This window comes from Balaenoptera acutorostrata, chromosome 1 (genome assembly GCF_949987535.1).
Source record: "Balaenoptera acutorostrata chromosome 1, mBalAcu1.1, whole genome shotgun sequence".
In the NCBI taxonomy this organism is placed as follows: Eukaryota; Metazoa; Chordata; class Mammalia; order Artiodactyla; family Balaenopteridae; genus Balaenoptera; species Balaenoptera acutorostrata.
Window position 1 is genome coordinate 78895506 of NC_080064.1, and position 27942 is coordinate 78923447.

The window sequence follows — 27942 nt, forward strand, 5'->3', positions numbered from 1 at the left end:
AATTGGTCAATAATTTTCAGAAGTATCAAGGTCATGAATGTCAAGGAAAACTGAGGAACCATTCTAGCTTGAAGCAGACATGACAGCTAAATACAATGCACAATTCTGGCCTGGATTGACTGATTGATGACTGGCTGACTGACACGATTATGGCCTGGATTCATTTATTTACTTGCTTGTTTGTTATAAAAAGGACATTATTGGGGCAATTAGTGAGACTTGAATTGGATCTGAGATTAGATGGAATGATACAGCAATGTTAAGTTCATGATTTTGATGGTTATACTGTAGAAGAATGTTGTATAATGGGGAATACATAATAAGGTATTTGGGAGTGATAGCGGCATCAATAATTGAGTTAGGAACTTATATAAAATTGTTTGGAAAAACAGTTCTTGAAACTTATTTATTAAGAATATTTCAAAGTATTTTTTTAAAGTAACCCAGCCTCCCACCCACCTCCCTCAACCACTCAGTTCTCCTCCCCAGAGGCAACACTGGGATTTTATTACGTCTCCTTCCAGGGACAGTCTAGGCACTTAAAAGCTTCCATCTCCCTCCCTCCCTTTTTCTTTTTATATAGATGATAGTGTTCCTCACAAACTGGTCTGCTCCTTGCTTTTACCTTATGCTCTATCACTCCATGGAGCTGCTTCACACTTTTATGGATGTGAATGTACCATAATTTATTCAAGCAGCCTTCACTGGTGAATATTTTGTTTATAATCCTTTGATATTATAAACAGTGTTTCACTGAAAATCCTAGAACACAAGACATTCAATGTACAAGTAAATCCACAGGAAAAAATCCTACAAGCAGAACTGCTGGGTCAGAAGACATGTGCATTTATATTTGGATGATACATTTTCATACTAACCACTGCAGAGATTTTACACATTATACTTGTACTCTCAATCAATGCATGAGAGTATCTTATGAAACTTTTCAGTTGTTTTGGTTATTTCCAAATTATCAGATAAAACAAAATTTCACTGCAGTTTTATTTTTCTTTTCTCTTTTATGAGTGTGGTATAGCATCCTTTCATATATTTGACAGCTACTGAGGACTTTACCCATAATCATTGTAAAGTGCTGCTGCTTTTGGTTTGTTTTGCCCTAAATTCAACCTGCTTTCTTTCAATTTCCACTTTCTTGGCACGTTTTGCCACCCTTTTATTTTTTGCTTTTCCAAGAGGTTGGATGAGGTGTGTCAGCTTTCCCTAGGGACTTCTTGGTGTTGCTCCGCTATCTTCCAATATTGAATGCTGATGCAAAGGAGGTGGGTCCACACTGATCCTCCTCTCCTGTCTCCACGGAGGCCTTAATCATCTTGTCTAGATGCCAAAGGATCACTTATAAAGTCCAATAGATTAAAACAAGGCATATCTCAGTGTTATTCTGTGATAATGTTCCCTGAGACAAGCCATTCCCTTCCCATTTTTAGATTTATTTGTTTGTTTTCAGTGGAAAGCATTCTCAAAATAAAGCTATACAATTCATTCCCAGTTCCACTGGTCTGCCTCCCCGCACCACTCCCTCCAGGAACTCTAGGTATTTCATTTGTCTTCCACGTCTGTAATTTTTCTAACATTTTAAAACTCTTTGTTCCTGGGAGTTCCCTGGTGGTCCAGTGGTTAAGACTCCGCGCTTTCACTGCCGTGGCCTGGATTCAATCCCTGGTTGGGAAATTAAGATCCCACAAGCCACACGGTGCGGCCAAAAATAAAAATTCTTTGTTCCTTTCTACTTCTTTTTGCTCACTCTTCTCAAGCCTCAGTGTGCTTACAGAAGTATTTAGTGTTCTCTGCACTGTTTCCAATGTCACTACAATTACCAATAGCTTTATTTTTTCCCTTCAATTTCTTACCTGAGCTCTGACAGCTGCCATTTCATCTTCTTACATTATCTTATTCTATCTTCCCCGAACTTTTAAAAATCTCTGCTGTAACTCTTGTTTTACATGTTTTGAATTTGAAATATCACATTTTTGGTTTGCTCTATGGAAACAGGTTTTTTCTTTTTTTGGTTGAATATTCTCTGTCTGATACTTGTTTTTCACTGTACCTTTCTCCTTTTCCCCTTATAGTATCTTTTTAGATTCATAGCTGGTTCCTTTTAATTACTCGTCTTTGATTGAATTCTCTTTGTAAGCTCCCACTGCCAGCACACCTACGTACGGCTGGCTCCTATTGTTCTGGGTAATGAGTAAGATACCTGCTGGCTCTGTCTATGATCTGAAGACGTATTTGCAGGTTTGTATAAAGGAAGATCCAGGGAACCACTAGAAGGGAGTAGAAATTATCTCTGGCTCACAAGGTTAAATATGATTAATGTAGAGTTCAGAGAGAGGGAGTTCTTTTAGACTCTATTTCTTTCCAACTAATTTAATTGGCTCCCTCCAATTTAATGTATCCACACTGCCTCAACACAGCTTTAGCAAAAATGACAGAGGTGAAGAGCAAATCTATACAGCCCTTTCTTTCCACCTGGTTTGCACAGGTGCTAGATGACATGACTGTATGTTTCTACTCTGCCTCTTCCATGGGGCCAAATGGCTCTGGAGAAGTTCCCACTACCAGTGCACTTACTGTTCCTGCTGTTCTGGATAATGAATAGGCTACCTGTTAGCTCTGTCTATAATTTGAAGATGTAGAAGCAGAAGCCTTTCTTCGTGTCTTCCCTCTACTATTACCTTCACTAATTTGGCAACTCCTTCTCACTTCCTGGGGGATTTGTGAATTTGTTTTCCACTCTCCTAGTTGTTTCTTTAATAATTTCCAAGAAGAGAATGGGGAAGGGCCGTGTTTACCATTCTAAAACTGGAAGTCTTATGCTACTTTTTTCTTCTGTTAGTTCTGTTTATAACTTCAAATAATATAACTCTGTTTCTAGATCCACTATAAGATGCGAGTGTTAATGGCCTTACCCTTTCTTCTACATTTCAGACAATTAAATGTTGACATTGTTATGTTGGTAAGATTTATATTCTATTCTGGATAAGTCTCCTATAGTTTGTCTATAGGATGGCTCTAAAAGTTGAAAACAGTGTTTACATCATTCTGTCTATACTTATACATGAGTGTGCAGGTATAGAGAGTGCCTTAATCTTCATAAGACTGTTTTCAGTAGTGATAACATCTTATCACTAAATTGTTAAAAATAGCAATAATACATTCAGATTATTTTTAGCACAGATCTGATGGTACTGAATTCTCTTAGCTTTCATTTACCAGGGATGTATACTGTTTTTAGTTTTAAAGGATATTTTCCTGGATATAGAATTCTAGGCTGACATAATTTTTATTTCAGTACTTTAAAGGTGTCATTTCATTGTAATCTGGTCTCCGCTGTTTCTGATAAGAAATAAATTAACATTCGTACCTTTGCTCCCATGCATGTGAGGTGTAGTTTTTCTCTGGCTGCTTTCGAGATCTTATCATTATCTTTGGTTTTCAACAGTTTGATTATGATATGTCAAGATGTGATTTTTATTTGTATCCTGTGTGGTTCACTGAATTTTTAGATCTCTAAGTGGCTTTTCACCAAATATGGAGAAATTTTGGCCATTATTTCTTAAAATATTTTTTTTGCCACATTCTCTCTCTCTCTTTTTTTTTGATACTCCAGTTACATGTATATTATTACTTGACACTGACTCATAGATCTGAGACTCTGCTTATTTTTCAAAAATAATTTTTCCCTCTTTTTTCAGATTGGATGATTTCTGTGGATCTGTATTCAGGTGGACCCATTTTTTTTTTTATAACCTCAATCCTCTGTGTTAAGCCCCATATATTTTTCGTATCAGATATTACTTTTTAAAATTCTTAAAGTTCCATTTGGTTCTTTTTTAAGAATTTAAAATTAATCTAGTCACTCATTATGACCATATTTTCCTTTAATTTCTTGAACACATTTATAATATCTGCTTTAAAGTCCTTGTCTGCTAATTCCTACATCTGGGTCACCTTAAGATCTATTTCTATTGACTGCATAGAAGTCACATGTTTTTTCATTAAGGGTCACATTTTCTTGTGTCTTCACATGTGTATTAATGTTTGGTTGCATGCTGGACATTGTAATGTTACAGGTAAGGAGTCTGATTACATTGTAATCCAGTAAGCTCAACTTCAAAAAGTGCTGAGTTTTGTTCTGGTAGTTAATTTTATGGCAGCAAGCCAAAAATTAAAAACTGCATATGAGCACATCATGTCTAGCAACAGAAAAAAATGGTGTTTTATAAATCAGAAGGAAGGACATTATAAATGTGTTTTTGAGTAGAACAGGGAACTTACTTTAATGAAGCAAAATCGCACAAATTTCTCAAACTGTAATTTGGTCTCTGCATTACAGAATGCTGAAACTGGGATGGCTGACAATTTCTGAAAAACAAATAGGAATATAAAATAGGAAAAACAGGAAAACTACTTACACTTTAAATATCAATTTTTGGAGCATAAACATTAAAAACAAATAGATACTTCTAAATATTCACAATAATTTCCAAAAGAAAAATGTTTTAAAAATCCTCCAGGGAATTCCCTAGTGGTCCAGTGGTTAGGACTCCACACTTTCACTGCCGAGAGCCCAGGTTCAATCCCTAGTTAGGGAACTAAGATCCCGTAAGCCATACAGCGCAGCCAAAAATAAAATAAAATAAAATAAAATAAAATCTTCCAAATAGCTATGAGTAGAATATCATGTAACAAAACTACAGTTAACATTTTTCAAAGCATGTCAGCAGGTTTCCTTCATAAATTATAACATACAGCACAATATTACAAAGGCCAATAAATATTACCTTATTTTTAGTCATCCATTTTACAAATTTATAGTCATAAGGTTCGTTGCTGTTCTTCATATCAGAAAGGTCTGTATCTAAAACAACAACAAAAATTGGATGGCCTATGTATTACATCTGAGGCAATGTGTGTTTCATTTGTCTATCAAGATTCAAAATTTTCTCTCAAAATGTTCTCATGCTGGATTCATACTGCATGGTGTGGTGGGAAGTAAGGAATTCACAGAGAAGCTTCACTGATACTCTAAAGCAGTACTCACATATACACCTGATTGATCATGCTTGTGTATACAGCTTTTAGCACTGGAAGAGAGTAGGAAAGGGGAAGGACAAAGAGGAGTGTTGCTTTCTGTTTAAAAATAATATAAGCCTCTATGATCATTATTAAGGAAATAACACCTAAATTTAGAGTACTCATCTGTAATAATTATGTCTCCAAATGGTAATTCATTATTAGATTGTAAGCTCCACAGGGGTATTGCAATCTATCACTATCCCCATCTCCTAGGTCAGAGTCTAGTATATAAGTAATGAAAAGCATATTTGTAGAATGAATAAGTTAATATTATTCATTATTTATGAAGGGAAAATGTCTATGTAGTTCTCCCAAGAGATATCTTTATTGTTTCCTCTTCCAAACATTATGCTTAAAAAAAATTTTTTTTTTAATTTGGTGAAAAACTTCAAATATGTATTCTTATACTTAGCTCTTGTTCCAATCTTGCTTTAAGGTCTGGGCAAGGTATTTCTCTGGCATTCAGATTCAGCAATCTACATTTCATATTGTTTCGATTTTATTGACTTGTACTCAAGATCTTTTTGAATGCCCCAAAGCAAAAAATATTGATGGTTACTGTAATCAACGAAATTTTACAATTTATTGCTCAAAATAAATTGAGGCAGTTACCTTTACCTTTTTTCTTTTATTCACTAAATACTACTGGGTCCCTTCAAATTAACAGTGTAAAAACCTTGACATTGAAGAAAGTTTCACCTGTATTTTTTTTAAATGACTTAATATGGTTTTCCTTAATGATTGTATTTCAATTTTCTCCTGTGCTTTAAGAATGTAAAATTTCCATATAATAATGCTAATAATACTCTACCATTTATTACTATTTGTTAAACATGTTACATGATTCTCTCATTTATTTGTCCTATAATTCTGAGAGAAGCAACAATCCTCATTTTACAAATGAAGAAGTTAAATTACTATTTCAAGTCATATGTATGTATGTGTGTTTAATTCAGATTTGGCTCTAACAAAATGACAACTTAAAATAGAGTCTAACTGTAAATTATGTGAAAACTCCAAGTGACAAGTACACAATAGTAGCATACTCAAAGGTAACCTGGAGAAAGGAGTGATTACAGCAGTAGAAGAAAGAACAGGAGGGTACTGACTAACTGTAATTGACACAGGCTATACTACTCATTTATTCTTTTTTTTAAAGATTTTTTATTGGGGTATAGTTGATTTACAATGTTGTATTACTTTCTGCTGTATAGCAAAGTGAATCAGTTATATGTATACATATATCCACTCTTTTTTAGGTTCTTTTCCCATATAGGTCATTACAGAATATTGAGAAGAGTTGCCTGTGCTATACAACAGGTCCTTATTAGTTACCTATTTTATATATAGTAGTAGTGTGTATATGTCAATCCCAATTCTTCCAACTTAACCGCCCCCTCCACGCCTGCTTTCCCCCTTGGTAACCGTAAGTTTGTTTTCTACATCTGTGACTCTATTTCTGTTTGTAAATAAGTTCATTTGTACCATTCTTTAGATTCCACACATGAGCGATATCATATATTTGTCTTTCTCTGTCTGACTTACTTCACTCAACTACTCATTTATTCTTGTAACGCTTAGAAAAGAGAAATTTATTGCCATGGTGCTCAAAGAAAAATAAGGGAATAAATACAATTCTAAAGACTTTATAGTTAGGAGAAAGTTGGAATCTACTTCTTTTGAATGCTTGAGTCAGAGACTCTCAAAAAAACTAAACAAAATATTTCTTTATTGAAGGTAGGAGTTTGAACCATATTATGATAGCACTAGCTTATTTAAGTAACCTATGAGAATCAAAATTGGTTGTTGCATTCCTACTATCTCCTCCCTAATTTTGGACCTTATCTCACTAGAACAACTGTAATAATCTTCTTATTTGTAATCTTGTCTTCTAATCAAATGTTTCCCTTTTTAGTTCTAGGATGACGCTCATTGGTCAGGAAAGTTGCTTAGTATAGCAGAAAAAAGATAAGTTCACTGGTTAGGACATTCATCTCTGGATTCAGAGCCTAGCTCTGCTACTTATCAGTTGATTAACTTCAGTAAATTTCTTGATTTTCTATCTCATCTTTCTCAACTATCAATGGGGATATAATAGCACCAATCTCATAGGTCTTTTGTGAAAATTGTGATATTTGTAAAGCTCTTAGCATAATACCTACTAGATCATAAATGCTCAAAAAATATTAACCAGTTAGCCATTGCTATGAGTTTTAAAGAGAATTACTATGTCCATGAATTTTATGGCTCATTTTTATTTTTAAGCTACCATCAAGTGAAAGTGTTGTTTCTTGCTTCTGTCTTTAGCAAATTGTGGGACCAATCTCTAGTATATGGAAGAATTTCTACACTCAAATCAATCTGAGAAGACGGAGTAAAATAAAATGAACTTATCTTCATATGTAGAAGGGTCTTATAGATACTAACATTTTTCTCACACAGGTGAAGGAGGACCATAAATAACACACATCTTTTTTCCCCATCATCATTAAAGGTTATCTAGCCCAAATCCTTTCTGCTCCTATTACAACCACACTAGTTCAAGATCTAGGACCTAAACCAATATTACATGCAGGCTGGATCAACTGAAGATAGAATGAGAAACTGTTTAAGAGCTTAATGCAAGCAAAAGTTGCATTACTGTCCTTTTGATGTTTAATGTTAAAATGTGATAAGTGCCTTTTAGTCTGGTTCTAGAAGAGACTTATTCTTATCTAAAAAGCTGTTAAGTTTACTTTTATCCAAGAATTATGTAACTAATTCCATTTTTCTATTTGCCTTTGCTGCCATGAAGTTTGGACTCAAGTTAATGCTAATTACAATACAGCTGACCCTTGAACAACACAGGTTTGAACTGCATAAATCCACTTATACACAGATTTTTTTTTCAATAGTAAATATCATCGTACTATACAATCCAGAGTTGGTTAAATCCACTTATGTAGAACCTTGGATAAGGAGGGACTGCATGTACAGAGGGACCTCAGATATGGAGGGCCAACTGTAAGTTATACATGGATTTTCAACTGTACAGAGAGTTGGCACCACTAACCCTGCATTATTCTAGGGTCAACTACCATATGAACCTAGGTGACTAAACTATTTGCTTCCCCCACTCCATGTTACATTGATATATGGATATTTCTACTTACATATTATTGCATAGAAGACTTTAAATATGAATTAACTCAAATTCTTGTTGGAAGCAGATAAAATAATTTTCTCCTAAACAGATGAAAACTGTGCTATTTCTTTTTATCACTGCATGAAATGAGCTGCACATTTAGGCCCAATACAGGAAAGGTGATTTCCAAATCTTAGAATATAGAACATTATAAAGGGTTTTATATAAGAATGGAGCTTGGGAGCCTGACAAATACAGCTCTCCAGCAACAGCAGAACAAGAACCTCTGGTCACCATGGCCTCTGCGTCTCTCACGACAAATGAGGAAATAACAATCACTGTTTTGTTATAAAATTGAAAGTTTCTAGCTTTATAAAATTTATAAAATTTGGTATATTTAAAAGACTTTTCAAGTTTGGTGGCATATCACTTCATTGTAATAAAACCTTAAAACATTTAAAACTGTTCAGAATGGCTGTAATTTCTATAATTTCTGTCAAAATAAATTATGCTCTTAAATTTACTATGACTAACACTACAGTTTTTGGGAGGAAAGATGTTAGACATAAAACATTATCATGCTTCTAACTTTAGATTTGTGTGGCATGTCAGAATTACATATAACAGCTTCAGGTAATATAAAGGCCATTGCTTTTTGGAGACAGAACTATTTGGAATCTAGCTGTGTGGCTTCAGGTAAGTTATTTAATATTTTCTAAATCTTCATGTCCTTAAAAATGGAGCAAACAATGCTTTTTTTTGAAAGAGTGTCTGAAAGTGCTTGGCATGCAGTAGACCTTCAATAAATATTACTTTCCTTCGTAACTTCATTTCAGCATACTCTAAAATGACAAGTATTCCTCAATAACATCAATATTCTAGAAATCATATTTTTTTAAGTAAAAAGGAAACTAAAATTATACTAAAAGGAACACAAGGAACATATATTATTTCATGTACCTGTGTTTTAAATTACATACCAGAACAAGATGACAGCAAATTCTATGCTTAATAGAATATCTAGAACAAATGACTCCAAACCATGTAACAACAGTCATATTTAAAGTTAAGAACCTAATCACCAAGATGATTGTAGATGACTGACACTGTGGAAATCCATTTTTCCATAAATGAAATGCTGATATGGCTTTGACACCAATCTTTTCTTCATAGTTCTGATATAATTTCACTCTTAAGTTTCTGTGTGTTTGAAATAATAAAAACCTTTACAAACCTAGCAAAGACACATCAGCAATGATGAAGTATCCCCCATCAGGAACTATGGGTTTTAGGCCAACACTTTCAAGTAAATGTACCATCCGATTTCTTTTTACTTCTAACTCTTTTGGCAAAGAATTAAAGTAGCATTCTGGGTCATCCATGCGCTTGATGTCAATCCAAAGAGCTTGGGCCAAAGCTTCCTGTATATTAAGATTGAAAAATGTGGAAAGGAAATATGGTAATGTTATTTACTGCAGAGTTTATTGGTATAATAAATAAAGATTGTTGGCAAAAAGTCATTCAGGGAATTACAGTTGAATTCCTGTGAACCTATGTGAATTTCTACAGATTAATGGAGGAATCAGTTACATGGAAATGATTAAATCTAATGTGAAGAGCTGAGAATGAACCATGAATATCCAAACTGAAACAGAGGTACAGTTGTCCCTTGGTATTCACGGGGGATTTGTTCCAGGATTCCTGCAGATACCAAAATCCATGGATGCTCAAGTATCCATAATACTCTCAGCTCTCTGTATCCTTGGGTTCTGCATCTGTGAATTTCAACCAACTGTGGATCCACAATCTTTGGTTGAATCCATGGATATAGAACCCATGGATAGGGAGGGCTGACTGTAGTATATAAAGATGGCTTACTTGGCAATGAAAAGACATCGTTGTTTTCTATTGAGGTTAGCTTTAGAGTTACTTGCTAGATCTAAGTCTGAAAGATGACCAGAGAAATGATGAAATAGCCAGCATTTTCCCATTACCTTGCAGGACGAGGTAGCGTAAATGAAAGCTGATCCACTGTGTCATTCCTCATAAGTGTGCATATCCCTGCTCTAATCATTCACATCCCAGGAAGGAGGTCTAAGTCCCACAGGGGTTAGAAATGAGTTTCTGGGGGTATGTGGAGTTACTTCTCTACCATTCTTCAGGAAAGTCAGAAGAGAAAGGGCCAAACAAAAAAGCCTGTGTTGTTTAGATCAGGCAGGTGTCTTAGAAGGCAACAGGTCAGGAACAGATAAAGAAGTCCAAGTCCAAATCAGAACAGATAAAGAAGTCCAAATCAGTCCAAATCAGAAAACAAGGATGTGTACAAGCAGGAGGGCAGAAATTTGGTAGTTGAACTTAGAAATACCGGTTCTCAGAGCCAACAAGGAGATCCAAACAAATAATCAAGAACCCGGGACAGTTAAGAGACAGAGGGGCAGAACAAAATTGCCAAATTTTAAGGAAATTGATCAGAACCAAGAGACAGCAAGAACTAAAGGATAAATTCATTCACTCAGTCAATATATATTGAGTACCTATGTTAAACCTGGCATTGTGATAAATACTGGGGATATAATGATAAACAAGATAAACATGGTCCTTGCCTTTATGGAGATTCCAATTAGTGTGTATTGGCAGGGACATGTGAGAGGAATGAGAAAGAAAACAAAGAGATGAAAAGGTCAGGATATAATTTGTTCTGCTGGAAGAACTGAGAAGTCTGGTGTGGTTGAAGGGTAGCAAGAGAGATAGCATGGCAAGAGAAGACACTGAGACGGAGAAGGGTAAAATAACAGAGAAGACTGCATGTCAAAAACATTCAGCAGGAAAACAGCAATAATAATAACTCCCCAGAACTAAGAAAAAATCTTGGATAAATAAGGATCAGTTGCTTCAGCCTCAGAATCTGTGGTTCACCATTGCAATCTATGGTTCCAGTTCCCAAACATGGTTGTCTGAGGGCATGGGAAAGAAACAGGCACTTAGCTGAAATGGAGACTAAGATAGTTCAGAAAAACATGTTCTAGGTTCTTAGATGAATCTTTCTTTTCCTCAGTAACTTATCATTCGCTATAGTAAGAGATATTGCCTAGAAAATTCAAAGCCCAGGAGACATAAATACCTGTCCTCACCATAAAATTATACTGGACTCCTCTCTTTGTCTCACACCCCACACGTGATCCACTGGCCAATACTGTCAGCTCTACCTTCAAAATATATGCAGAACCCAATCACTACCTACCACTCCTACCATCTCCGTATGGGTTCAGTCCATTGCTGTCTCTCTCCTGGATCATTTCAATATTCTGCTAACTCAACAAAGCGGCTAGAGTCCCTTTGATAACACAAGTTAGATCATGTCACTCCTGTGCTCAAAACTCTCCAGTGGCTTCCTATCTCACCCAGGCTTTACAGTGACAAACATATCCCTACTCTATCTGGCTCCCAGCTACCTCTCTGATTTATTCCCTCCTATTCTGCTCCCTTGATCATCCCGTCCCAGCCTTTGTGCTTTTCACTGGTAGAAACTGCCTGCCCTAGGGCCTTGTACTGGTTTTCTCAGTCTGGAAGGCTCTTCTCTAGTTAACCATGTGACTGCTTAACCTCCTTCAGTTCTCAGCTCAAATGCCACCTTCTCAGTGAGGCTTTCAAAGACTACTCCTTTTAACATTGTGTATTTTCCCCATTAGCACTTTATATTCTTCCTCATCTGTATTTTATTTTTCTCCATTGCTTCTATCAACACCCGACATATTATGTTATTAGGACATTTACTTGTTTTTGATCTGCACTCCCCCACAAGGCTGTAAGCTCCAGAAGGGCAGGAATTTTTGACTGCTCTATCTCCAATGCTCAGTAAATATTTACTGAATAGGTGAATGGATCTATTTTGAGAGGATGAAATGAGTTTAAAATATAATAAAACTAATGTCCAACTAGCCTTTATCATCATATCACTTTAGAGAGTCACTGGAAAAAGAATTTTAAATTAGGATTCTTTTTCTCCTTCAGTAGGTATTTTTGACAGGAGGCAAAAAAATTTATTGTAGCCAACATATTTTACTGTTTTGGCCTTTTAACTGCCTTCCAAAAAAATAAATTTTTTCTCAGTGTTCTGATTATTCACAAAGTAATAGTACACAGATCCCTGTTTTACAGGTATTAAAAAAATAGAAAATATAAAAAGTCTTGCAACCCACCCCTGACCCTATCTACTAATTTCATCTATTCCCCCCTTACCCCTACAAATAGCCACATTTACTAGTTTCTTACGGATTATTCCAGAGATCCTTTAAGAAAATATAAGCAAATCGTTTCCCCCCTTTCTTATACAGAATACAGCATAAATATATACTGCTCTCTATCTTGCTTTTTTTACTTTATAATATATCCTGGAAATCTTTCCATGTCAGTAATTATAGAGCTTCCTCATTCTTTTTTTTTTCTTTCTTTCCCTTTCCTTTCTTTTCTTTTCACTTTTAAACAGCCATGGTGATAGAGTAATGGTCCCCAAAGATGTCCATGTCTTAAAATCCAGAACCTGTAAATATTTCACCTTGCATGGTAAAATTAACTTTGCAAATGTGATTTAAGTTAAGATCTTGAGATGGAGAGGTTATCTTGGATTATCTGTGGGCCTAATGTAATCACAAGGATCCTTATAAGGGAAAGAAGGTGGCAAGAGAGTTAGTGTCACAGGGGGACATGTATTGACAGAGGCAGAGGTTGCAGTGATGTAACCACAAGCCAAGGAATGTGAGCAGCCCCAAGAAGCTGCAAAACACAAGGAGCAGATTCTCCCTTAGAGCCTCTAGAGGGAACGCAGCAAGGCCAACACCTTGCTTTTAGCCCCGTAAGATCCTTTTGGACTTCTGACCTCCAGAATTGTAAGATAAAAAATTTGTGTTGTTTTAAGCCGCTAAGTTTGTGGTAATTTGGCACCAAGAAATAAGAAACTAATACAGTCATATAATATTTAAACGTTTAGACAGACCATAGTTTATTTAACCAATTGTCTATAGATGGACTATCCCCTATCTTCCACAATGAATGGTCATATACATAGAGCTTCTTAAGTGTGCAGATAATGGCTATAAGGTAAATTCCCAGAGGATACATTGCTGCTTCACAGAGCACATATATCTCTAGTTTTGCTTGGGGCTGTCACTGTCCTCCAGAGAGTTTGCAGTACTTTGTAATCCCACCAGCAATGTATGAGTGTTTAAAGTTAAAACTTCATGTATTAAAAACAAAACTATTCTTGATAGCAATGAGTTTGTGTTTGCTCCTAAATTTCCAAAGTATACTAGAAGCCCTGCTCAAAAAGGACATGAAGGGAGGAACGAAGCCAATTCAAGTACACAACATAAAAATAACACCTCCACCCAAAGACCATGCATCAGCCCCAAATTACTATAATGCCTACCTGTAAAGGAGTCGCACAAGTATAAACGGTGTTTTGTTGAACTGTCTGTAAATGTTTTATCAAATGTTTAGGACCAATGGACCAGCCAAGCTGGAAAAGAAAAGTAGATTTAAAAAATGAATCTAACTGTAAGTACCAAATCTGATAGAGTAGCTAAGCTTAATGTAATTATTAAATATATGCATTTCTAAAATGCTCACACTATGAAAGTAGTGTAGTCTTAGTAGTTAGAAACATTTCAATCCTGATCTTTTTGTGGAATAGTTTCCAACTGGAGTCACTAAATTCTGCCTTCAGAAGGTAAACAGTGCCTGCAATCATTATTATCTTCCCCCCTCTTTGATTTGCTACTTCTGATATTCTGCAGGTCTAATAACCAGTAAAAAGCTTGTTTGAATTCAATATAGGTAAAAGTAACTCTGAATGAGGGCCGTAAGGGAGTCTTCCATAATTTGGTTCTCCAGCGCTCATTTTTGATACTCTCTGCTTCTTAGCCAAGTTTAGAAGAGGTGAAGTTGGAAGATAACCAAGTTTCAATTGGATCAGTTGTGACTGTACTACATAGTGCAGTGGTTAAGTGAGTGGATTCTGAACCTAGACTTCCTGCCCTGGCTGGAATTCAAATTCATTAGCAAGGTAACCTTAGGCAAGTTACTTAGCTTCTCTGTACTTTAGTTTTATTGTCTGTAAATAGGAATAATAAATTATACCCACCTCACAATGTGGTTATGAGAATGAAAGGAATCAGTATGTGGAAAGCTCTTAGAACCTGACACATAGTAAGTGCCAAAACGTTAGCTATTATTTTTTCTCCTTTAATATTAATATACAATAATCTGAACATTCTTTGCAAAGAAAAGAGTACCATTAGTTGGTTACTTATAAAATTAAAAAATTACCTAATTTTTCTTACTTTTAAAGGAACGATTAAGTCTCAAAAAGGATAAAGGCCAATATGAAAACTGAATGAGTAAATAAGCAGATCAGTAAGTATAAAACCCTGTGTAAACTGAATAGCTATGCATTTAAAACACAAAAAATTCTACAAGAAGTAAAATACAGGCCTGTTTTCAAACAGTTAAATTCTTCTTCATCTTACCTTCCAGCCAGTTACACTGAAAGTCTTTCCAGCACTTCCTATTGTTATTGTTCTCTCCCACATACCTGGAAAAGTGGCTGAACAGAAAAAAGAAAAAAAAAAAAAGGTTAGATAATTGCTTTATAACCAGTCTACACTCAGTATAATCTAAAAACATAAATGCCTTATAATATAGTCAGTATAGTTATTTCAATAGGTTTTTTAGAGATAATTTAACTTTAACCCAAACACAGTTGAAAATGTTACCATGCTTGAAAACATTTAAGTGGCAAAATTATCTCCCAGGGCAGGAATGGCAGAGGGGCCAGCAGGCAGCACTCCAGGCCGGTTCAGTGCTGTGGTCACAGGAGCAACAGCGCTCAGTGCTCAGTGTTAGTAGTAGCTGCGTGCCCAGCATAATCATTCTGTGGCACAGTTTTGCTTGTGGTTCTGGCTAGTGTTTAGCTCACCTCTACTCTGCCCATTTTCTGAGTCTATTTCTACAGGATTCCTAGGGCAATGGTTCTTAAAATACGGTCCCCACACAGCAATAGCAGTATCACTGGGGAACTTGTAAGAAAGGCAAATTCTTGGATCCTCAGAAATTCTGGGGAAGGGCCAACAATCTGCATGCATGTGCGTGAGTGTGTGTTATGTGTTTTATAAATAACTTACTGAGATATAAATCCCACGACATATAGTTCACTCGTTTAAGTGTACCATATCCACAAAGTTGAGCAACAATTACTACAATCAATTTTAGAACTTTTTTTTTTCACCCCAAAAGAAGCCCTATATCTATTACGTATCAACCACTAATATTCCCATGGCCAATAATTTTAGAACGTCTGCCTGAATGGAGCTTATCTAACACATGTATTTTCTCTGTAATGCACAACACAGCTTTCCTGCTCTTAGCAGCATTAGACAGCACTTCAGCACTATGTTTGGGGGCCATTTAAAATAGCAAAATGACTGTGAAAAGAACACTTGCTTATAGAACAAGCTGTAATAAGAAGGCAGAGTGTTGCCTTGTTGAACTTAACTGGAAACAGGCATGTCAGGCAACTCAAATTTTTCACCCCTATGCACGTCTGCGAATGAAGCACTCTAGTGATTTGGGGGTTACAAATGTATTTTAGTGAGTAGATGAATTCACGAATACAGATTTCATGAAAATGGCAAACGACTATATAAAAATTTTCAAGTTGATTGATACCTTTAGTAAAATCATTCATTCACTTATTCATACACTCATCAAACATTTATTAGCAATGATCAGGTGCCAGGGACTAAGCTAGGTCTAGAGGAAACAATGACAAGAAAGATGCAGTTCCTATCTTCAAGGAGCTTAATGTTTAGTGGGTGTAGGAGACAAGAAGAACAATTGTATTACAGTGTGATAAGTGCTATAATAGCAACAGGCATGGAATATTCTGCAAGGATAGGAGACGGTGTTAGGGGTAGTTCTCTGCAGTCAGTAATGCTTGAGGGTGAGACTTGGATGACCACATAGGGCTTTACTGGGTAGAGAAGGGAAAAAAAGGTGTTTTGGGCAAAGGAGATGCAGGTATCAAAGTCATGGAGGTATAAAATACAAGAGTTGGTGAATTCTGTTGGACACTGGTAAACTATTCCTCTGTTAATCTTCTGAGACTGCTACCTACAAAACTGCTTTTTGGATTCCTCAAGTAATTTAGTTGTGAAATTCTTCACGTGCAATTCCACAAGTTTTTCACCTGTTTTTTTAGAGGTACAATAGATGCTCTTATATTGTTCTAAGAGTGTTGGTATGCACAGAGGGAAAATAAATACCCATTTCTGCGGGGCTAAGTTACTGTCTTCTTGAAGTAATCTTCTCATAAGCAAGTAAAGTGCCTACTAAAATGTAAGATAGCTAAAGAAAGTTCCAAAATGGATGCATATTCAATTTTAGCCTATCATGAAATACCTGTCAACATCTGTAAAGGCAGGAAAACCAAATAAATCAGAAAAGTTACCACTGTATTCTCTGTGAAGTATAAGAAAACCCAACAAGATAAATGAAGAAAATATTTAGAGGGTCCATTTGAAGAAGGAATATTCTAACATTTGATGTAAATAACCATATCCTTTCAAGTTTTGAGACATTTCTAGTCTTCTAAAATATTCCAAAGGACACGACAGATGTCCCACTTTCCTATTTGATCACAGAAAAATCCAAACTATGTATAATGCAGATTATCACTTCCTTTAAAGTAATAATATATATCCAAAATCAGGAAGGCCTATTAGTAAAAACAATATTTAGAAATAAATTCTTTGAAAATAAAAATTACCCAAACTAATATAATACTAATATGTTTTAAAAATAAGTTATACATGAAGGAAATAAAAACTATGCACACATCAAATGTAGGTTTCATTCACAAAATATCAAATCTAACTATAGCATAAATTTAAAAGGAGAGCTAAGTAATTTCTTGATGGCTATTTTGGCCATATAAAAGTGGATGTCTTTTTTTCAAGGAGTCAGCTGATCAGCTAAATAATTTACAAGGAATTTTATACTAATTTTCCAAATATCAATGGATTAGTACATAAATATCAGTGTATTAGTATAATCTCTTCCAGAAGAGAGGTTTCATTTGTTGACTGTAATGTCATTTTACTGAAACCTGGAGAAATCATTTGAGTCAAGAATCTGATTCAGTAAGAACAAGTTCTACTACTTCAATAAAAAGGGCCCTAAGTAATTTAAAACATCTGAAGGTCCATGTTCTCTCCATCTCAGAGATTTGGGGAGCTACAGAAGTTAATGTAAACAGATAGGCAGAGCAGATGACCACAGCACTGCATGTGAATACAGTAACCTAAAGAAATAAAAAAATCTTTGCAGGTCTGATGATTTTAAAAAAACATATCCAGTTCCAGTATTGGTAAGTTTAGCTTGCAGTTATACCTGAAAGGCAGCTGGTCTTTGTACTTCTCATTTATGACCCATGATCCTTAAATCAGCCACAGCAGCTATAACAGTTATTCACAGGTGACTTAGGCTTCATTAGAAGTCAGATAAAATGAGAGACATGATGAAGAGTGAAAACTACACCAGGAAAAACTGCCTCTGTGACAACATGAAGATGATGCTAATTTCATGATGTATGGCCAGCAAGCCTTACTGTATTATATTAAAGAGCTACTATTGCACTCTGTAAATTGATGGAAGAGCCATTTAGCATCTTTCATGTAACAAAGGCCACTGTATTTAATAGAATAAGTTTTCACACATTTGCACTCTCTAAATAATGAAATAGTGAATTCATTTTTTTCTTGTTTTACTTTTATGAGTTGTTAAAACAACTAAAAAATCTGAGTTAAAAATATATGATATCTTTAGGAAATAACATCATCATTTACACTTTTACCATGAAGGGCTTATAATATAAGGTTTAAACAATAAATTTCAAGATCATTTAAAGTAATATTTTGGAAAGAATACTGCTAAACTGAGTTAACTAAATTTTTTAAAGCTTTGAGTCATTGCATAGGCATGAACATTTGTAAAACATGTAAAATGTTAAGTATAAAATTATATTTATTCATTAGATAGATACCTCTTCCTCTCTCTGCTTAATCTAAAAAAATTACCAAAACACTTAATTGTCCATGTTGGTCTGATTTTCAACTGGGGAGAAGTTAGTGACCTGAGACAGAGATCATCAACAAGATGTGAGAAGGTGAACCGTAATGCAATTTTGACAAATAACAAAAGTCTGCTGTGCTAAGGCACAATACCTTGTAAATCTCTGACCCTCTTCTCTGTTTATACATTTTTCCTTAGAAGATTCATTCTCTTCTATGGGTTCCACTATCAACAAAATTTTGATGACTGCTAAAAATAAATCCCTTCACAATTTGATCCTGACGATCAGGCCTATAATTCTACTTGTTTCTAGACATCTCCTCCTCTATGTCTCAAAGACACTGAAACTTAGCAAGACTAGAGCATGAGAAGCAGGAATTTCCTTTGCTCAGCTCTTCCCCACAGATCTGTTCCTCCTCCCACATCTCCGTCCCTGGGTGAGGGCCTCATCACTACCTAGTGGTCCAGGCTAGAGATCTCAGAATCACACTTGCTTGCTTTCCCACCTTCAAATGCTATATTCTGTGCCCTACAGTTTCTACTTCTAAGTAGTCCTCATGTATCATCTCCACTGCCAGGGCATCTGACTTAAGATCCTCACCTGTAGCTGGTTCTTACCTTTATAAAACAAATCCAATATGGAACTAATTACCCTGCCTCGTCACTACCTGTTGCAGTAGTTCTCAAAGTATGCCCACTGGTACCCTGATGATCAAATTAATTATTGAGTTTTTAAATAGAACTTAAAAAAATTAATTTTAAGTTTTCCACAAAATTTTCTTAAGCACTTAAGGTAAGTGCTACCACTTATCTGATAGTGAATGCTACCAACAGTGAAACAAATGAGCATTAGAAAATGAACATTAATGGCAAAAATCAGAAAAACTCAGATGTATTAATTTCAATAGCACTTTGTTACAGGTAAATACACACAGACTTGTGGTTTTTACACTGAGTTCTAATTACTGAATTTCTGTTAAGAAAATTGCCTCTAGTTTCATGATGAAATAAGTACGTATTGTCACTATTTCATGATGTGAACATCATGACTTTAAGATGCTCTAATCACTAAAGTAAGTTTCAGAACCACTGACCCCCTCAATGAAGTTTAAACTCTTTATCCTCATATATATAGTCCTTCAGAATCACCCTAGTTTTCCACTCTCATCTGTGCCAGTTACTGCAACACACACTTCTACCACTTAAGTATATCTTGATCTTTCATGCCTCCTTGCCTCAGTACATAAAAGTTTATCTGATAGGAATTTTCTTTCTATTTCGCTGCCTAAGTCCCGTCTTTTGCCCACTGCTTTGTTGATCACCTGAAGCAGTTGTTTTCTCCTCTGTGTCTCTACAACAATTTGTAATTTGCCACGGATAATTACGATATGTGCAACAACTATTTATATATAAGTGCACTAATTTTAAAATTTATTGGTTCCTGTCAGTGATTTTAGTTATCCTTCCCTCACCCTTTTCATACTTCCTATTCATTTTATTCAACAATTACTTTCTGACTGTCTACCATGCACAAGACCCTTTCTGGGAACTAGGGAGTCAGAAGAGACCAAAACATTTAAAAATTCCTACCTTCTTGCAGGTTAGAAGTAAAATATATAGATCTTGATATTTGTTATAGAGGAAAAAACAAAACAGAACAGAAAAAGGACAAAGAAAATGCTGGAAGGAGAGGTGTATCTATCTTAAACGTTGTGGTCATCAAATTTGACATCTGAATAAAGACCTCAGGGAGGTGACAGACTGAGCCGTTTGGATATCTGGGGAAAAGTGTTTCCAGGTATAGGTAGGGCAAGTGCAAAGACCGAAAGGTTGCAGCCCAGTTTATAATCCTACAGTTGATATAAGTTTGGATTACCTCAGAAGACACTGTGGCTTTTGTGAGATGGCCCAGTAGTAATGGCGAAATCCCAGGCAAGGGCCACGCAGCAACACCTTACTGTCATGAAAATTTTTTCCTGTTGACCTGGCATTTTGGCAACCTGCTCAGCAGGGACAGACCAGTTCAGGAACAATTAAGTTCCCTGTGTCTTATATGCCAAGTAATAGCTGGATTCTTGAAGAAAGCTAAGAATAAAGGCAAAAGTACTACTTCTCTGGTTTCATAGTTTTATAGTGTGATCCAAAATCTCGTCTCCTAAGTTTGTACTGCTTGTCCTTCAATCTGCTCATAAATTCACTCAAGCATCATTCATTCAAGGCCCATTTTTAAGCGCTCACAGACATTTACCCATTACAAAGACTACTTTAAAGCTCTTCTGGGATCCTTTCCAATCAGATGTTCCACACATGCCCAAACACATTTAGATTTGTGACTCTATGTAATAATTGGTACCTATTTTAAAATGCTTATTTCCAGTATATACAAGCCATTCATAAACCTCATCACTGATGCAGAGTGTGTCATATTTGATGCAAAGGTCAGCGATTACTTGGAGTTCCTCTTTGGTATACACCTACACATATGAAAGGAAACAAAGGAGCAGAGCCAATTATTCAACATGTGAGAAAATGATGGACCAGAAGACTGTATAAAGAGATCAAAGACTCACCTTGCCAAGGGGGTTATGTGGAGTATTTAGTATTATAGCTTTAGTTTTGGAATTAAATTTGCTTGCCAGTTCTTGAGGATCTAATGTCCAGTCAGAACTAGACCATTTTTTCCCATCAAGAGGTTTCTAAGCATGAAGAATGAAGATGTGATTTAATTCAGTTAATTCATGTTTGCTGTCCTACAAATAAATAACCTAACAAGGAAAAAAAAGTAGAGAAAGGCATGGCAAAGGTAACTGAAGAGATGACAAACATAGAAAAGAAATAGAACTAAGCTTTACTCTGCCTTAAGAGCCCAACAGGATGTGAGTTCCATGCTCATACCTGTTCATTGGAAACATGAACTCTGTCAACATTAACGGCTGTGAAAGTGCCTATATTCCTTCAAAGGAGCCAGCTGTAACTATGGTTAACACATCTGGTACTATAAGGCTAATAGAAGATTCTGTGATTCACCTTGTATCACTTATTTTGATGAAAATTTTAAAAAGACAATGGTACTATACTGTATTCCTAAAGATAAAAGCAGAATTTAAAAAAAATTACTTCATTCAGAATTCAATAAGCATTTATTGAGCACCCAGCATATACCCTGCACTGTTAGTCACTGGGGACCGGAGCTATAAAAGTGAGTCAGAAATGGTTTCTGACCTGGTGGTGCTCAGTCAGTAGGGGAGACACATAACCACAAAAAATAGTATTACATACAATGTAGACGCTGATACAACAGACAGACGTGCAAACACAAGATAAATAAAAGATCCCCCCTTAAAATTGTTACCTTCAGTCATAGTAGAGATATATAGTAAATCCCAAAGTGTAATCAAACTAGGAACTTTATTGGCAACAAAGTAATGGTATTCACAAAACTTCTTAAAACATGTGAATCATAGGGGCAAACTTACAGATCTCAGAGGAATAAAAATAGGTATTGCTCCAGCCATTCTCACCATGGGCTCATAGCAGTCATAGAAAGGCACTATCACTATGACCTGGAATAAAACCAAATAACACAACATATCAATCATTAATCCATTTAACAAATATTGTGTACCTACTATGTGCAAGGCACTATACTACATGCTGAGATGCAGTAGTGTAGAAAGCAGGCTATGTCTTCACACATCTGAGTGAAAAAGACCTTGGGGATGAACTTGTCGGGATCCTTAACTGGAGCCCTTGATCTCTTAGGGAGATCTGTGGATAGGCTTGCAGTGGGACCCTTGGAATTGTATGTAAAATTTTCTACATGCATAGGTATATTTTTCTGGGGAAAATATACCTATTTAATAGGTATATTTAATTTAAATATATTTAATTTAATTTAATATATTTAAATTAAATATAATTTAAATATTAATAATATATAATGTTATATAAAATATATTTTATATTAAATATAATTTAAATATTAAACATAATTGTTTACTATTTATATTAATTAGTATAATTAATAATTATATTAATAATATAATTATTAAATATAATTTAAATATTAATATATAATAATTTAATATATTTAAATTAAATATATTTATATTTAATTTAAATATATTTGATTTAATTTAAATATACTGAATTTAAATATACCTATTTAAATATACCTATATAAAATTTTCTACATGCATAGGTGTATTTTTTCTGGGGTCATAACTCTCATCACATTCTCAAAGGGATGTTCCAGCCAAAAACATTGAGTTTAAATTTCAAATTAGAAAATAAATGATCAGTGGCAGAGCAAGACCATAAGGAAAGAAAGCACTGCAACTGATGCTCTCCGCTGTGGAGTACTAATTTATAAGTATTATCCTGAGAGTAAAGACGTTTGTCGCTTCTCAAAAGCATCCCCAAACAAAGAGCGCATGCAGGTAGACAGTTAGGATGCTACTGCTAATGTCTGATAACCACAATTTCCCTCCAGATGACTTATATCTGGATCCTTTTTTCCTAGCCCCTTAGGATATACTCCCTGTTCCTTTGCTCCTCCAGGCTCTCTCTCAATCACTCATGGCCTGGCTTTCAGGTCAGTGGGCCAGACTAACCTGTCCCGTCGGTATTCCTTCTGCAGTATGCCAGCCTGGACCTAGCATCCCTAACTTTTTGCTTTTCTATAAGGAGAGTTTGAACACATAATTTATATCCATTGTACACATTTGATTTTTCTATCCTTTTTAAACTTAGAAATATTTCACAAAAATTTTAATATTATTTAGTTTTAACACTTATTATTTTAAAGGCTATTTGAGAGTCTATTGAATTCTAGAATAATTTTGTTATAGTTTGCTTGCATAAATAACAGTGCAATGTTCACTTGTGACTATGCATAGTATCTCCATTTTAAAATCATTTGCTGAATAAATTCACATGATTGCTACTGCTAGACTAAAGGGTATAAACATGTTTTATGGTACTTTATATATATAGTCAAACTGCTTGTGAAAAATCTGGCAACAATTTATAATTTTACAAGTCTACACTAAACTGCCGCATTTAAGTTCGTGTTGGTTAAATTCATGGTACCTAATTATCACCTTAAATTTGCACTTTTTACTGCTTGTACTTCTTTTTCAAGGCCTTTCTCATTGGAGTCATAGGAGGCCCTTACATTCTAAAGCCCCTTTGTTTGTACTAGTCATCCAACTCACACTGAGTAGTTCCTATACAATGTGCTATGTTAGTTGTTGGGTACTGTGGAGGACAAAGAAATGAGCCAGGAATGAATCTTTTCCTCAAGTTCTTAATTAGACTATGAAATTCTTAGGGACTAAGATGACCCATCTTTGTAGCCCTGGTGAGAAACAGTGCCTGGTATGAAGTGAGAGCTCAATGAAGGAAAGTAAATTGGGAAGGCAGTGAGGTGGAAATGAAGAATATACTTAACACTCTTCCCTGAAATATCCTTATTTTTACAATGGAAATAATTCCCCTCTCTTTTTGAGGAATATTTACTGAGCACTCACTATTTCAGGTGCTAGCTCTATAGCGATAAACTAGTTCTCCTGGAACTTACATTCTCCTGCAAGACATTTATAATAAATAAGAAAACAAGGAAGTAAATCAGCTAATTTCAGATAGTAATAAATACTATAAGGAAAATAATAGGTCAATATGATGGAAAGTGGTGTGTGTGGTTTCAAAATATTAGATAAGATGATCAGGGAAGAAAGAACAGAGGAAAGAGGGTCAAGGGCTGAGCCTTGGGACACACCAACAAAGTGCAGAGAAGGAGGAAGCAACAAAGGAGTAACAACACCAAAGTCTCAGATAAAACTTCCAACTATTTTATAGGAATAAAGGAGATTACGTATATGAAAGTATGACTGTACTTCCTTACCATGTCTCCTTAAGTAGCTTATTGTTTGGCGTAGTAGAGTGAATTGAGATGTAAAAGGATAATGTAACACAAAGTAACAGGTACCTTTCATAAAGGAGATACAGATAAAGTGCGGGGAGAGTTCAAAGAAAGGAATTAACAATACAGATCACAGCAAATATTCATTCTTCACACCCGGCTTAACCAACACCTCTCTAGAGCTTTCCAGACCTATATTAGCAGAGTTGATCACTTCTTCCTCTTGTCACCATGGTAACTTATACATTCCCCACCACCGCCTATAGCATTGCATTCCTCCTCATCTGTTTACAAGTCTATATCCTCTACTAAACAGGGAACCCCTTCCACGCAGAAACAGTCTTTTAAAAATCTCTCCCACAATGTCTAGCGTATTCTCAATAAATTCTGAATAGATGAAAGAGGTGAGGAAATACTGAAGCAGGGGTATTGGAATGATAATGGGGAATTAGGGGCAGAGCTGACTGAGGTCAGTGCCAAAGTGGGTTTTATATCACATCACTAAATAAAGAAATCACTCAGCCTTCTTGTTATACATCTCTCACACGGTGCTGCTAACAACACAGGGTACAAAAAGACAGGGACCAAATACTTATTGACTGAGTTCAGATTAAAGGTTATTTTAGCAGTGAAAACTAAGATTCATTTTCCCACATCACTGCTAGCCCCTTTTACCTTCCCTTATCTAAATAGGCTGTAAATATAAGAATAAATGACATGCAACAAAATGGATGAATCTCACAGACAAAATGATAAATGAGAGAAGCCAGACTCAAGAGTACATACTGCATGATTGTATTATATCAAGTTAAAGAGCTAACAAAACGAACCTATGGTGACAGAACACAGAAGAGTGGTTACCTCTGGAAGAATATAGACTACGAAGGGGCAAAAGGGAACCTTCTCGGTTGCTGGAAATGTACTATATCTTCATCTGGTTTGTGGTTACATGGAGACATACATACATATATACATGTAAACATTTACTAAGTTGTACTTAACATTTGTGAACTCGACTGCACATACATTATACTTCAAAAATAATTCAAATAAAAAAGAGTGTAAAATAAGTAAAAATAAAAGCAGGACAAATGATAGTGATTAATATAGGCAACATGATAATGTTAATATACTTACTTCATCTCCCTCATCGATTAATCCCTGAATGGCATTAAAAAGAGATCCATATGCTCCTACTGTCACAAGGATTTCTTTATTTGGATTTATTTGATTTTGATAAAACTTTTCATATAGGCAGGACAGAGCTTTCACAAGTGATGGATGACCCTGTTGAGTAAAGAGAAGAACAAAACCTTGAACTTAATTATGGGACCTACTTCTTTGAGATAGTTTGGCTCTAAAATGTAAGAATTTTTAACATCTGGGTTTAATAATTTTCCAATTTTTATTTTTAAATGGCAATAAATTAAAAAAATTTTTTTCCCATTTTCAGAGGGTTCCTGCATGAATGGTCGTGAAGAGTTGTGGTAAGTTTTTTTTTTAGTAGAATCTATGAAATCTCTGGATATCCTAGGCATTCCACCACAGAAAGATGGAGGTTGTGCTGAGGTAGAGAGAAAGAAAGTAACTAGTTGGAAATAGAGAATATTAAGTAAGAAGCCAGTGCTGAGGCTGCATAAGTTTGAAAGGGAGAGAAAACACGTCTAAAGTGAATATTCTCCTTCCCTGCTTGTCGTAGGACCCCATCCTGGAACAACGGTAAAGGAAGGGCCAAGACAGGACTGTGGAGAAGCTGGAAGTAGGGGACAGCTCACCCTAGGAGATAAGGGTAAGGGTGGGTGTTCCTCTGGTTATCAAGTTGGGACAGTTGGTTCCAGAAAGCCAATTACGGAGAAGTGATAGAAGTACATTCACGCACAATACAATATAAAATACAAGCTCACACCCCACATAGTCCTCATATACTTACAAAGCCCCGTGTGTACTGATTCAGACTATCAATTGCTGCAATCTTTGATAATTCTTCCTTTACATATACAGGAGGGGATATATCTGGAAGGCCTTGGCCAAGATTCACAACAGAGGGGTCTGCAGCCAACTTGGTAAATTCAATCCTAAGATAAAAAATACTAATATTAGTAAGTATTAAAATTACAAAGTTAGCTTTTTATACCTCATAGTCTTTGAAAACTGAAAAATAAGACTTAGTTTAGTATTACAGATCAAAAAAAATTAATGAATTCACGACAAGAATTTTACCATCTACAAAATGACTTTACCTGGAAAAATGATGGCTGAACTGATGAACTTAACGTTTCTTACAAATCTCAGTTCCATGATACCCATATTTTAATCATATATATATTTTTCTCAACCATCTGCTGCTAGGTTCTCTTATCAACCATTAGAAAGGAGCGCTAATAGGAAAAGTTGATGGATTAGAAGGTAAGTTCCACAAGGGCATCCACCCAATCTGTCATTTTCTCTGTCCATTTCCAGTGCCTAGCTCAGGACCTGGCACATTTGCTAAGTGAATAAATCAGTGTATGAATCATTATTTCCTTCCATTTCTACTGAATGGATGAATTAAAATAAGTGGTTTTATTTATAGACTATAGATAAAGCTAAAAATTCCCAAATAAGGATATAAACATGTGGAGGAAAAAAACTTCACCCAATGATTATTGTTTATTCTAAGTTACTCACCACACATTGCTATCAAGGCCTTCAATTCGTTTTGCATTTTTGAATTTCAAAGACATTTTCTGAAAGATATAAATATTGAAAGGGTTTTAAAATTTCTTTAATCAAAACAAAAATGCCAGAAAATCATGGGTAACTCTTGCTTTTCCCTATCGGCACCATGGAAAAAGCAGCACTGTAGAGATAAATTCTAGACGCCAATAAAAAGTTCCGAAGAGGAATTCATCTCCCACCTACTGCTCTAAGGAGTGTTCTTCCTTATGAACCTTAGATGTTTATCTTCTCACATAAGAACAAAAATATCACCCTAGCCTAAAAAATAAATCAATTTAAAGGCCTGTAATATACTGAAGAGAACAATAATGATACTAAAAAATGTCAGTTTAAAGAAATATCTTGAGGGGACTTCCCTGGTGGTGCAGTGGATAAGACTCTGCACTCCCAATGCAGGGGGCCCGGGTTTGATCCCTGGTTGGGGAACTAGATCCCACATGCATGCTGCAACTAAAAATCCCACATACCGCAGCTAAGAGTTCGCATGCCACAACTAAGGAGCCCACGTACCACAATTAAGGAGCCAGCGAGCTGCAACTAAGGAGCCTGTGAGCCGCAACTAGGACCCGGTGCAACAAAACATATAAATAAATAAATAAATGAATAAATAAATAAATAAATAAATAAATAAATAATCTTGACTCATGCTGTGAAGATCATTTCAGGTCAGGTGTACTAACAGTCTCACAATTAAGTTCCTTGTATGGCATACAGGAAGCACCAAAACAAATGGTTTTAAAACTCCTTAATAAGGAGTTCTAAATAATAATAATAGTAGGTAACATTATTGGGTACTAAGTATGTACCAGGCACTGTTCTAAGTGTCTTAAATAATTAACTCATTTAATATTTACAACAACTCTATGTAGTGGTTCTATTATGAGCCATAATTTACACATGAGGAAAGTGAGGTACACAGAGGATAAGATCATGTAACTTTACATCTGCCCAATTC

At 35.4% G+C, this 27942-nt stretch overlaps 1 protein-coding gene across 11 annotated transcripts in view; it reads right to left on the bottom strand.

Moving 5' to 3' along the window:
* Positions 1–27942, bottom strand: part of KYAT3 (kynurenine aminotransferase 3) — a 52845-nt gene that overhangs the window by 3178 nt on the left and 21725 nt on the right. For 10 of the 11 annotated variants that reach the window (XM_007176371.2, XM_007176372.2, XM_007176366.2 and 7 more), the window contains 11 exons: positions 26937–26995; positions 26200–26344; positions 25407–25556; positions 21823–21909; positions 20917–21042; positions 20700–20820; positions 14746–14822; positions 13647–13736; positions 9456–9642; positions 4803–4879; positions 4297–4383 (listed from right to left, as the gene is read on the bottom strand). In XM_007176371.2, coding sequence (XP_007176433.1) covers positions 4297–4383; positions 4803–4879; positions 9456–9642; positions 13647–13736; positions 14746–14822; positions 20700–20820; positions 20917–21042; positions 21823–21909; positions 25407–25556; positions 26200–26344; positions 26937–26995 — 1206 coding nt within the window. The remainder of the gene's footprint in view (positions 1–4296; positions 4384–4802; positions 4880–9455; positions 9643–13646; positions 13737–14745; positions 14823–20699; positions 20821–20916; positions 21043–21822; positions 21910–25406; positions 25557–26199; positions 26345–26936; positions 26996–27942) is intronic. The other variant, XR_009005228.1, reaches the window with a different exon arrangement.